The sequence below is a fragment of the Neltuma alba genome, unplaced genomic scaffold, assembly GCF_004799145.2.
Source record: "Neltuma alba isolate B1F8T4 unplaced genomic scaffold, ASM479914v2 tig00011420_pilon, whole genome shotgun sequence".
NCBI lineage: Eukaryota > Viridiplantae > Streptophyta > Magnoliopsida > Fabales > Fabaceae > Neltuma > Neltuma alba.
Window position 1 is genome coordinate 413,249 of NW_021636104.1, and position 12,896 is coordinate 426,144.

General features: G+C 35.0%; 1 protein-coding gene across 4 annotated transcripts; it reads right to left on the bottom strand.

Annotated features, from left to right (window-relative positions):
- Positions 1 to 7,338: 7,338 nt before the first annotated feature.
- On the bottom strand, positions 7,339 to 11,099 carry LOC114713207 (transcription factor PIF7). Of its 4 annotated transcripts, XM_028897801.1 has the most exons (7): positions 10,726 to 10,744; positions 10,408 to 10,504; positions 9,755 to 10,172; positions 9,347 to 9,451; positions 9,132 to 9,197; positions 8,644 to 9,051; positions 7,339 to 8,218 (listed from the first exon to the last, which is right to left on the bottom strand). In XM_028897801.1, exons 3-7 carry the CDS (start codon positions 10,121 to 10,123, stop codon positions 8,102 to 8,104), a joined length of 1,065 nt encoding a protein of 354 aa, XP_028753634.1. In that variant the 5' UTR covers positions 10,124 to 10,172; positions 10,408 to 10,504; positions 10,726 to 10,744; the 3' UTR covers positions 7,339 to 8,101. The 4 variants fall into 4 exon arrangements, with proteins under 4 accessions (XP_028753634.1, XP_028753630.1, XP_028753631.1 ...); XM_028897797.1 differs by lacking the exon at positions 10,408 to 10,504 and having other exon boundaries at positions 9,755 to 10,181; positions 10,726 to 11,099; XM_028897798.1 differs by lacking the exon at positions 10,408 to 10,504 and having other exon boundaries at positions 10,726 to 11,098.
- Positions 11,100 to 12,896: the final 1,797 nt, after the last annotated feature.

Here is a 12,896-nt window from a genome sequence, read left to right on the forward strand (position 1 = left end):
TTACGTCACAAAAATCATTAATATTTGTAATTATCTTTATAAAATTTAATAATGCAAGCGGAGATTTTGTTCTTATTATTAATTCTTTTCATTAAACCCCAATTATCTAATCAACTCGGTTGGACTTGCTGAAAGGAGTAAAATTTACTTATTAACAATCATAAATTTAAATATAAAACATCTTACTAACAAGGGATTGAATCTAATAGAATGGGTTAGTCCTCATAACGTGACAAACTAATATTCAAATATCAATTTGAAGAAGTATCCATATTTAGTGCTCGACAGTATTTCAAATAGGGTTGATGTTAATAGGAGGATACCTATATATAGAAAAATATATAAAACATTTTTTTTATTTAACTATAATACTGGGTCAAATTTAACATTGTCGGACTCTGATTTTTATTGTAATTTTTATTTTCATTCACAAGATTTCAAGTTATAATTTTACTTAAAAGATTTCGAGTGTTTTCTACCTGACTCAACTTCGTTAATTTACATATAAGATTTTGTTAAAGGAAAGTGAAGCCCCTTTTAAGTGAAACCAATAAATGCTGGTGAAGTAGGGACCATGAGAAATTACTAAGTGAATCTCTAATCAAAATTAACATTGCCATTATGTCCAAAAGCTTATCCAATCCGGTGATGACATGCAGAAAAATACAAGCGATGAATCATAAAAAATTAAAATAAGAAAGAAAGGGGAGGAACAAGCTGAAGTTAGATGAAAGGAAGAAAAATGATGTTGTTAAGCCTGTTATGATTCTTGAAACAGTCATCATTTCCCCCTTGTTTCATTTGGCCTTCTTTCCATTTTCCATATTTTTTCTCTTATGCACACTAATCATTCAATCTTTTTCTCTTTACTCTCTTCCCTTTGCAACTCCATCATTCTCACACAAGACTCTGCAAAAATCTCTCTTTCTTCCTAGCTCACAACAATCCCAACGTAGCTTTTCATCTGTTTGGTAGATTACTTAATGCATATAGAAAGATGTGAATTCCACATATTAGATCTAAATGTAAAGGAAAGACCTGATTTAGTAAACTTGATTGGGAAAATTTTGTTTTGTTTGTATAAGATTGACGATAAAGAAACTGATGAGGATCCAAATCCAGCTCATGAAACTTGGAAGTGGGTCAGTAATTTGAAAGCTACGTCCCTTCATAATTCCTAATAATGAGTCATATTGTTATTTTCCAATCACAGGGATTTGTAGGCTTGAAGAAATGATGACGTTCGAGGAGACTTTTACTACAAAAATCTTAAGAAGCAAGATGAATTTCTACGCACTCCTACAGCTGTATATGAGGACAACATTTTCTTTCCTTCAAGTAGAAAATTCTGAGTCCACAAGCATCCATGGAGAGAAATTAACCCCTTCAGGTAGCCATATATAGAAGGAAACTGATATGCTTTAATCATATGTGATAGTGACTTCCCTGTCATTAATTAATACGAAACTAAACTTTATGAAATACTAAACCTGCCTAATCATTGGATAATAGGGCATTCACAGATCACACAAGCTGCAGTTTCTTTGAAAATGCTTGCTTCGAAGCAACTTGTGTATACATATATGTGTGTGTATGCGTGCGCGCACGCGTGAGATTACTGAAAGGGAAATAGGGTAGGTGTTTATCTTGTATTCAAATGTAAAGGTATGAGTGTGAAAAGATATTGTGGAATGGAAGTTCATAGAAGAGAGGGGGAGATTAATTTGGTCAAAGAGAGAGTTATCTTAGTCTTGTAATGATCATATGATAGTGATGAAAGCAAAATCATGAAGACGTGTTTGTTAATTTAATTCTAAACTCAATGGATGCATGGAAGCTTGAGGTAAGGTGAAAGCAAGGCTAATCATGGTAAGACTTGGTATTGAATATAAGTGTGAGAATCTCCTAGCAGTTTTTATATTTACAATTATTCGAATTTAAGACCTTATCTAAACAAAATAAGCAATGAATTATTTGAATAATTAGCCTTATGACACATAGCTGGGTTTCTTTTTAATTTTTTGCTATAATTTTTTCATCTCTTTTTAATTATGGGACAAGTATTTTTATCCCATTAAGTGGGATGTGCTGTAAGGATTTCACTATACCATTGTATTTCTATTCGGAAGCCAATTCTTCTCTAATTCATTATTCAAGAGATCTCAATTAATGACTTTTATAAGTACTATCTCCTGTCCTAAGTATAAAAACTAGCTGATGGTTTTAAATATAAGATACCAATCCATTTTGTCTTCTAAATTTATTTATAAATAAGAAATTAATATCATTTAATAGCAATAAAAGTAGAGTATATACTACCTCCAGTCCTTAATATAAGATATAGTTGACTAATTTGAGTAAATTAAAAAAACTAATTGAGTTAGTTATTTGTAATAAATAGGTGTTATATTTTCTAAAATATTTTCGTCAATCAAGTGTATTGGATAAAATTACCATTATTATAAGGACTATTTTGAAAAAATGAATAAATATGAGAGATAAAATGAATTGAGGCTTTATATTTAGGATCAAAATAAAATTCAAACAAACTTTTATATTAAGGACCAGAGATATTAAATATTGACCTAATTTTTTTTATTTCCATGAAAAAATGATACTCCTCCAATCCTATTTATAGAGTAAAGAAAGAAAACATTTTTTGGTCATATTTATAGAGTATTAAAATTTTTTTATATGAATGTATAATTTTACTCTTTATTTATTATTGTATTACTTTATTTATATGAAGTACAATGTATATTAAATAAAAATAAAGTTAAAAATTGTTAAATTTTAAATAAAATTTAATGAAATATAAGATTATTTTTTATTTGCACGAGACCTATTGAAAGTGACTCTTATTTATAAGATCAAAAGAGTACGTAAGAAAAATATCTGGGTCTTATGAGCACGAAGAGTAAGGTCAAAAACAGTCAAAGAGTCGCTAGTCAACCGCATCCCGCCATAACCACTCAGAGCACGTACAGTTTTGAGAGGGCAAAGTTGGTTGCGAAATAAAAGGAAAGGGAAGAGTTAACTTGTTGCAATCCCTTGCATTCCATGAGCATTTAATAATCAAATTGCGGTATTTGCATGGTTGGATTGGAACTTCCATTAGGGTTTTACTTGATTGACAGATTGTTCTGCTGGCTCCTCTGACTTTTCCACTCTCTGCAAGTTCCTCTGTTGCAACCAACGCCTTTTCCCAAATTGTTATCATCATCAATACCACCAGCCCCACGCTTCCGCTCATCTGGGTCTCCATTAAACCCTCTCTGACGATACATTTGCATTTTACAGTGGCCTATCTTTTGAAAATCAAAAATCGCAAAATCAAGGTATGCCTGACACGTATTTTGTCAAGAAAATGTTAGCTTTCTTTCTTCTGATGCGATTCTCGAGTCTGAACTGTGAAATGTGAATTAGTGCTGGATAATGTGTAGTATCCGAATGTTTTTTTTTTTTGAACGAAGTTGGTTTTTGCAAGTGTTGAAACAGAATTTTTTGTTTGTTTGTTTTGGTTTCATGATGATTCGTTGTGGATTTCAAGATGTCTTTCGAATGATGTTTTCCCATTTGATGTCGTTTAATAAAGTAATACTACTATATATTTGAGACTTTATCGCATTTTTTTAATTGCAAAAGCTATGTCAATGATAATCTTTCAGTTTTGGCATGCATTAACTGTCCATTTAGGTAGTTCAGGAATGCACATCATTACAAAGGTTTGACCATTTCATCTATAGTTTTATATCTTATCTGTCCTGAACACAGGGTTAAATAGTTTCACCCAATGCAAGTGTTGATTCTGTGATTTTTATTTTCCTTTCAACTGTTTTGACAAAAGTTGCTCAATCAATGGAGATAAACCATGTGTTTTTTAGTGCACGTACAGGCTCTTGAATCTTACTCTCTAAGATGTTGTCAGGTCATATTGAACAGAGATAATTTCTGAATAGAATCTTACCTGTAATTTCTCGGATCTCTTTCACCCTTGATCTGTGATGGTGGATGAATTTATTAATGCTGAGGAGAAATCCGAGAAAACTGGATCTGAAGATGGCAATGTGAAACCAAATCCTACATGGGGATTATTCATAACAAAAGGAAGGAGTAGGATTCTTTCACAGTACCTTAGTGGTCCAACCGTCTCCTTCCACGATTCCTGCAAATATGGCGTCAACCTTGCCATTGACACAAAGCCATGGTGGAATGCAGCACAGAAAATGGTAACTACAAGAAGCAAAAGAGTCAAAATTCCACAAGAAAATATTTCTTCTTGCTTTTTTTTAAAAAATTTTAAACAAGGTGAAATCAAGGAGCGGTTCAAAGCCTTCTCCAACTTCAAAAGTTGGAAAGCCTAATTCACCTGTTATGATCAAGGAAGTAGGCTTATCGATAATGAATGAAGAAAATGTGTGTAAGGACACCAATTCACCATCCTCCTACGAGGAAATAGAGGTTTCTGGGTATCATACTAGTAGTGGCATAGAACAAAACCAATCAGAGTCATCTTCTCTCCCAGTGCAGGAGAGCATAAATGCTCAAACAAACAGGAACATAGTGGGAGTAAAAGGTTCTTCTGGTTCAAGCAGAAGCAAACAGACAGGTGGAAAGAAGACATTAGTGCCACCTTGCAATCCCTCATCTTCAAGCATGCGTTCAGAAACTAAGGAAGGGATCACAAGTGGGAAAGAAGTTAAGGATGTTGGGTCAAACGATGCAAAAATCGAACCTGAGAAAGTTGTGGCTGATGTGCAAATTGTCGGGGGAAAGTAAAAGGAGAAACTTTGAGAAGAAGGCTTAGATGGAGGCAAGATGGAATATGGTTCGAGATCAGAATCTGAGAATGTCATTTTGAGACACCAAAACCTGGAAAGGAACTGTTATATCTCTTGATCTTCAACAGGCCACTCCCTCTAGTTCTGAATGTGACTTGAGCAATAACCTTTCAGCAACAGCTCATGGTGTTATTAATCGTTTATAAAGGAGTCAATTTTGGTATGTTAATGGCATAATCCTCGGGTTTCTGGCATTGAAATTTCCTATGTTGTTAAACATTCAATCACTGCCTTTTCCTCAGACAGCAGATAAAAATAATTAGAATACGGAACCTCACTGATGCCTTTGGTTACGAGAATTCCCGAAATGCACTAAAAATACCAAAAACTCAACATATTTCATCGTTACTGGCTTTCTCATAGTAATTTTCTTACCTTAAACAATCTCTTATGACTGGTCATATTTTGCGTGATTAATATAACTTCCCTTTCTTTGCTAACGTCTGTGTGGACATGTTGTGGGGACTCTTTCGTTACATCGGTGTATCCCACATGAACCCTGACCTCGTTATGGTAGACACCAAATTCTTAGTTTTGACATTGACGATAAAGTGATCGTTTCCTTTTTCTTTTTTTCTTTTTTAATTTTTTGGGTACGTTGACGGACTTATCTTTATTATACAGCTGTGTTGAGAACTGTTGGGAGTTTTACCGACATTATGATCATATTCTTCTCCTTCCTTTTTTTGGTGCAAACATTATGATCATATTTTACCTCGGGCCAAAAAAAAAAAAAACATTATGATCGTGTTCTACTTAGTTTAATGTAACTTTAGGACATCACGTGAATTGACGTCCCAATATCCAATCAGGCACGGCCCAAATTTTAAAATTGGGTTCATCTGTTGCCCATAACGATGGCATGTCACATAAAGTTAGAAGCTACCCCAACCCCCGGGGGCCCAGTAATGGTTAAATGCTTTTGGGGACCGGCGTGCATGCCTTAAAAAAAAAAAAAAACTTTAGTCTTGTGTCAAATATACTTATTAATCATATGCATTGGAAAATTTTTCATAAAAACCTCTTAACATGTGCAATTACATAATGATTACCTGGGAGCAAAATTAATAATATCTCTGGTCATAATTATAAGACTTTATTTGTAATCTATAAATAAAGTCTAATTAGGATAAGAGGTAATAAATATACAAGACAGTTGATTGGGATCTTATATTTTAAATTAAAAAAAATCTACTACTAGCTCTTATATGAGGTGATACCATTCCAAGTATAGAAATTTTACAGGGCCAATCTCTTATAATTTTGTGCACGCATATATAATATGATTAAAAAAATCCTAATTACAAAATTATAAGAAGTTGTATTTAACTTGGTAGTGTTTACTATTATGTCATCTGTATTCGTAGCTAAATCAGCCTAAAATAAAATTTTTTTATGCTTTATAAGATAAAACTCTCTCTCTCTCTATATATATATATATATATATATTTATTTATTTGGTATAATATAAAATCACATCTCTACTATTAATTTAAATTCAAAGGGGCACCACATATAGCTGATAGGCCAGCGAAGAATGTTTTGTGATACATCGCTATACATGAAACTAATTCGTATGAGGAAAATCTAAAATTGATGAAATGCCTCGTAATGCATTTGAGAAGTCATTCTCACACCGAAGTGGCATTCTCCAATATCCAGCCCATCACAAAGTTACAACCATACAAATAACATTCAATTTTGCTCTTAATTAGAAACCCCATCGCATTCATGTTTTTAGATCCTCCTTGTATTTTTAATTTGAATATATATATACTACTACTTTCAGTGTTTAATATAAGAGTTAGTTAGAATTAGTTTTGATCCTAATTATAAGACCTCAATTCCACTTTGTCTCTTATCTTTGTTCAAAATATCCCTATTGATTATGAGGGTTCCTACTGATAATAATTCTAATTATCTAAGTAGATGAGTGAAGATGAATAGTTTAAGGAGATCAATACACATTTATGACAGATAACAAATTAACTAATTTTTTAACGTTATCAAATTAGTTATTTTCTTTTCTTTTTATACTAAGGATAGGAGATTCTATATGTGTGTGCAAGAGCCTATGCTTAATTGAAGGCCACGTGTAGCCTCCATTGGATGATGATATGCTACTACGTATGGTCCCATTGTGTGATGGCCGCCTTCAAATGTGGTTCGCCTTGACATCCTGGATTTGTTTACGATCTCCGCCAGTCACTTTATCATTAATACAAGTGATAGAACACCGCTACAATTCTTCTACATATCCTTTTTTGTTTTTGCCAATTTGCCTGATACACACACTCTTTTGTATTTTCCTTTGTGTATGAACGGAACGGATGATATATTGATGTTTCTTATAAGATATACTTTCAAAAAACATGTGAAGATGTCAGATGTGGACATCAGTTTGAAATTTCACACTTGGACGTTTACTTGTTTGTCAGTGTGAATCAGTTATGGGATTGTGTGATAGTAGGATTGAAATATCAATATATAAAATGAAATTTAAAAAAAAAGTATATTATTCATAAAGCTAAGAACAACATAATTCAATTTAGAAATTACATCCAAGGTATGAATACTATAACTTGATTTTGCAATACTACATCATCTATTTGAAAGAAGAAAGTTTCTAGGAAGAAATCCATGACTCATCCTAAAATTCAACCCCAGTAATCAGTTTACAGATATCTAGCCCTAAATATTACAGAATTAATTACAGGTTCAAGTTACATCCCAAAATCAATCACCAAACATAAAACTGGCCTGGGCTTTTTTCCCCAAAACCCAAATGATAATTAGTGTAACCCACAGAATAGATGCCTGATGCTTATTTTTGGTCTTCACTCACTTCTCATTTCTTTCCATCTCTTTAGATGTGTACACTTGAATTTACTTTCTTTTGCCTTGATAAGAGTACTTGCTTGTTAAATGTTGAGAATTTAGATCTGTCCTCACATTCTCCACAAACTCTGAACCCCTTAAGCCTCATGAAAAGTCATATTTGAATGTTTGAACTCACAACTGGATGTTCTGGTTCTGCCACTGACCTGCTCCGGGTCTTTAGTGAAATAATTAGAGGAACAAAACTGCTTAACTAATTCAGCTGATTTACATATAGAAGCGACAGTCTAATATATCAACACGAGAGAGAATATAGCCAAGGTTACATTTTTAAACTTGCTTGCTGAGTGTATGTACAATTATTTGTTTCCCTCATCATTGACGTGTTTACCTTCTCAGAAAGCAGCATTTCTGGTTTCTTCTCAATTCCTTTGTCCATGATGTTGTTGTTGGGACAGGCTGCCCATGCTCTGGTTGTTCTGTCTCATATGTTGCCGGTAAAGCGCCGCCATGTTGCTGAGAATATCCATATTAACTGGCTGCACCATTAAATTCTTCATAAGTATATCATCACATAAACAACCAAATCCAAATTCACAAATCATTATTCAGTCACACACACACACACACACACACACACACACACACACACACAGAGGTGGGACTCACGTCTGTTATATCTTACAAGGTGAGTCCTACCTTTCCCTTGTTTTATAGAATATGTTTTGTTGGAAATCATTAAAACCATGGTTTTATGTTGGTAATCACAGAGACTTTAGTTCACTAAAATCAATTTAGAGGGTTTGTTCATTAACAAACATGCTTAGCAATTTGATTAGACAAGGTGCCCTTTAAAAACAATAAACTTGTTACACAGCAGCCTCAACTGTAAGAACTTGGAGTCAAATCATTTAAAAACACTGAAAAATAAAGAAAGGGGGGGGTGTTTATTATGTTAACATACTTGTGAAAGAAAAGTTGTAAAAGGATCAGGCAAAGAAACTGAGGCATTGGAGGGAGCTGCAGATGAGGGTTCAGGCTCCGGAAGAGGAGCATGGGCTTGAACCAATGGAGACATCATGAGGGAAGGAGTAATAGGAGGAGCTGCAACTGAGAGTTGTGGAAGAGAAGGAAGAACTGGTGGGCGTGGAGCCATGATGGCATTGGTGTTAAGCAGGCCCAACCCTGGGCCTTGGCCTGAGCTTGAGCCCAGTCCAAGGCCCATTCTGGCCAGCATAGACATCTGAAGCTGTTGTTGCATCATCATCATCATCATCTGCTGGGGCATGTTTCTCATACTCATCATCTGTATCTGTGCTTGGAGCTGCTTTAAGTACTCAATTACTCCGTCTAATATTGAAGCTTTGTCGTTCTGCAGTTTTTGACACTTCCACCGTCAAAAATGGCATCTTCTTTAAAACAAATAAAATCATCTATTTTCATTTTTCTCACCTTGCTGGCGTTGGGCACCAACCTCTGCAAAGCTTTCATTTTCTGATTAATTCTATCCCTTCGTCTCTGATTGAAAACAGAAAAGGAAAAGGGGACAATTTGCTTATGTATTATCAGTAAATTTTTTAAAAAAAACAACAAACAACTTTTCATTCTGATAATTGTTTTTCCTTTGTTAGATTTTAAAGTGATGCAGGAGCTTCATCTTAGACTACCCGCTCACTCTGGTTATGAATAGCCGCGGCTCTATTTCCTCTTGTTGAGTTGGAGCGGCCTGTTTCTTCCTTGGTGTCTCTGTCTTCTTCTAGGTCTTGGTTTTCCTGTTAGATTCAAACATATAACGTTTACTAAAGGAACTATGTCTTACAAAGTTCAAAACTTTCTGCTTCATTTTGTAGGTAACATGGTTAATGTTCATGGTAACACAGACGCATAAATAAAAAAGAAGGTGAAAAATAGAAAGCTACCCAGAAAAACAAAATCAATGTTCGGTATGCAATGTTTCATTGGCTTTGAAAGACAGACTGATTTAGAGATGCTACAGAATATGGTTTTATCTGTAAGCTAAGTTAGCATAATTCGAATGAACAGGGACATCAACCACGTAAAAAAGCTAACTTTACCGATTCACAGTGAGAAGGGGAATCGTCCTCAAGTGTTTTACTTCTCTTCAAGTGCCTGCTGACACCAGCACAACAGCCACTGCTGGGTTCACATTCTTCTAAACCATTCCCAAGATAGGCGGAATCCGACCGTAGGCGCTTCCTTGCCAGTGTCGGCTCCGATTGTGCTAGGCCCGATCTCCCAGGCGGCATTGCTGTGCTGCCGGAGGGTGCAACGGCGGAGCTTATGCTGGTTGGGGTATGATCCTGTGGCATCGTGAAATTTGACTTTTGACGTCGGCATGTAGCTTGATGAACAATGGACTCCAGGGTATCATGGGCCCTTATCCATGCGGGCTTTTGGTGGGCGGTTGGTAGGAGCCCATGCATGATTGGCAGGCCATTTTCCCAGGTTAGCTCTGCAACCTCATAATTAGACCTGAATCTCCTTCAAGTACAGTGTGAGAAAAAGGCAGCACTAGGACGGTCACAAATTAAAGTATTATATACAAACAAACACATACTATGCTCAAAACTGCAGAAACTCATAAATGCATGCATTTAAGTCAAGGCATGATTCAGAAGGAGGAGGAGATCGACCATGGCTTCTCAAACTATTAAATTAACAGCAAGTGCCATTAGCCATATAAGAAAACATATAGTTTAAAACCTACGCAATCTGATGATTAACAAGCTGAAGAAGACGAAAGGGAATAGATCAAAATCCCAGATGGGTTCTGTGAAGTGACCAAAATGAGACCTGGACATGATCTGTCGGTAAACCAGGCTGGTTATACAGCAGCAGTAGCAGAAAAACAGTATGAAAGAACAGGAACAATATTACTAAAATGACGGTATCAAAGAGGAACTAGGGTTGTTCTTGAACTGAGGAAGCTAAAAGGTAAGAAAATCTATTGTGAATCATGAAACAGAAGCAAAGGGAGGGAGGGAGGGAGAGAAAGAAGGAAGAAAGAGAGAGTGGTAGAACGTACATGGAGACAGGCGGGAGGGTATGCACGTGAGAGGAGGAATCGACTTGTCTTTGTTGAGGTGGGAGAACGGAGCTTGGAAGCAAAGGCTCAGTCATGATGATGAGGAAGACGACGAAGACGAAGACGACGACGACCCTGGTAACGGAGGAGAATAGAGGCAAGAGCTGGGAGAGCCCTTTATATTCCTTGAAATGGAGGAATCAATGGGTCCCGGGTGACTCACGTCCGGTTCGGATCTTCTGTTGATGATGTGTGTTTATAAAAGCGAATGCACAGAATGTCGTTGATGAAGGGAAAAAAAAAAAATTTTATTATGAATATCCATTTTCAACAGGGACTAAGCTATGGTATGGACAATAAAGATAGAAAGAGTTCTATCTTTTTCTAGATGCATAAGTGCATGGATGAAAAGAATGTAGCTATTAAAAATTAGTTTATTCGGTAAGAAAGAATGCAATTTATATTTTATGAGGATATGCGTGGGGAATCTTGCTATTCTAACTAGTTCTTATAAAGATGTAGTTTGGCTTAGTGGATGGAGATGTAAGTGTGGAAAAGAAAAAAAAAAAAGCAAAAATAGATTTTTTTTTTTGCCGAACAAAGGGAAAGAAAAGTAAAATAGATCTCACTTAAATTGACATGAATGGTTGGGACTTCATTACTTAAACAAGTGGTTAAGGACTTGAATCTTAACCTTTATATCTCTGGCAATTGAGTTAGAGGAGTGTTTAAATAGAAATCAAATCATAATTTTAAAAGTCCTTTTGTGGTATATAAAATAAATATGTAGAGAAGTTTATTTCGTTTTACGGAAAAGTACTTTTCAAAAGCACTTCTTCATGTTACCAAACACCTCCAAGAGATATCTGTCCTTTATCTTTAGAAACCTAGATCCACATATTTTTTCTCTCCAAAATGTTCTTGTAATGTTTCACATGCCACAATACTTGAAACATAAACTCAAATGTTTTCATATAAATATTTTTGTTATAATAAAATTGTCTCTTTTTTTTCTTTCTCTTTGTTTTTTCTCTCTCCTCTCCGTCCAAATCTTAAAAGGAAAAATTATTTTATTTACACTTTTTCTTTCCTCTATTTTTTCTCGCCCCCTTTTTCTCTAATCCAAACAAAGCTGTGGTGTTGGAAAAATGAAGGTAATTCAAATCATTAGCTTTTCATTTGAGTGGAAAGAGATTTTAGAGAGAACGTGTGGTGAGTATATCACCTTGAGAGATTAATGAATATGAGTGGGATATGCTTTGCCTCCTTCCATAAGCATAATGGCCCCCCCTTATTTAATACACCCATCCACCTACCTGTTCTTGGGCTAACCACCAATTATTGGCTTCTTCAAATTAGTCTCACTAACACATGACCCTCACAAGTTAATGTTGTGCCAACATCACAGTACATGTTCTTTTGCCCAAGTTTCATCAAGTCAACCATCTTTGTGGGCTTAATAAAACCTTATCATTCCTATTATCATTATTATTATAATAATCATCACTATTAACTATCTGGATTCATTTATGCCATTTTCCCCTTTGTGTCACTATCACTTGAATCTTTCCAATTAATCATCTTGGTGGGCACACTGCGTCAATTGGCTTCCATGAAAATGACACTCAACTTCCCTCTCTGGGGAAATTTCTAGCTTGAAAATTGAGTCTGAATGTGCGTTTAACCGTCAGATAAATACATAATGATTTTGTGGTTTTGTGATAGGGGGAGCCAAAGTTGGATCCTTTTTACAAAATTGAAAGGCAAGTTAGTTACATATATTTTTATGTAAGGAAATACAGATTCAATGAAATCACTTCGGACATGGTGTATATTTGTTATTGGATTAGAGCGTTTATTCTAGATCTGTCTCATAATCTGTCTTTCCAAATAATTCGATTCTACATGTTTCTTTATTGATTTTTAGAAATTTAATCTATGTAAAAGCTTAAGCAATCATTGGCGTTTTCAAGAACATCAAATGTAAATCTACAAAGAACATATTTTCTTGGGTGTGGACCAGTGATTGACAATTTCCCTGAACCAGAAAGACGCGTGGAGACAATTGAGCAGAAACTTGGTCCCATACAAAAACAAGGACTCTCACAGGTCACAACCCATAAAAATTTTCTTCAAAATTTGAGTACAAACATATTCACATTAATATTGTG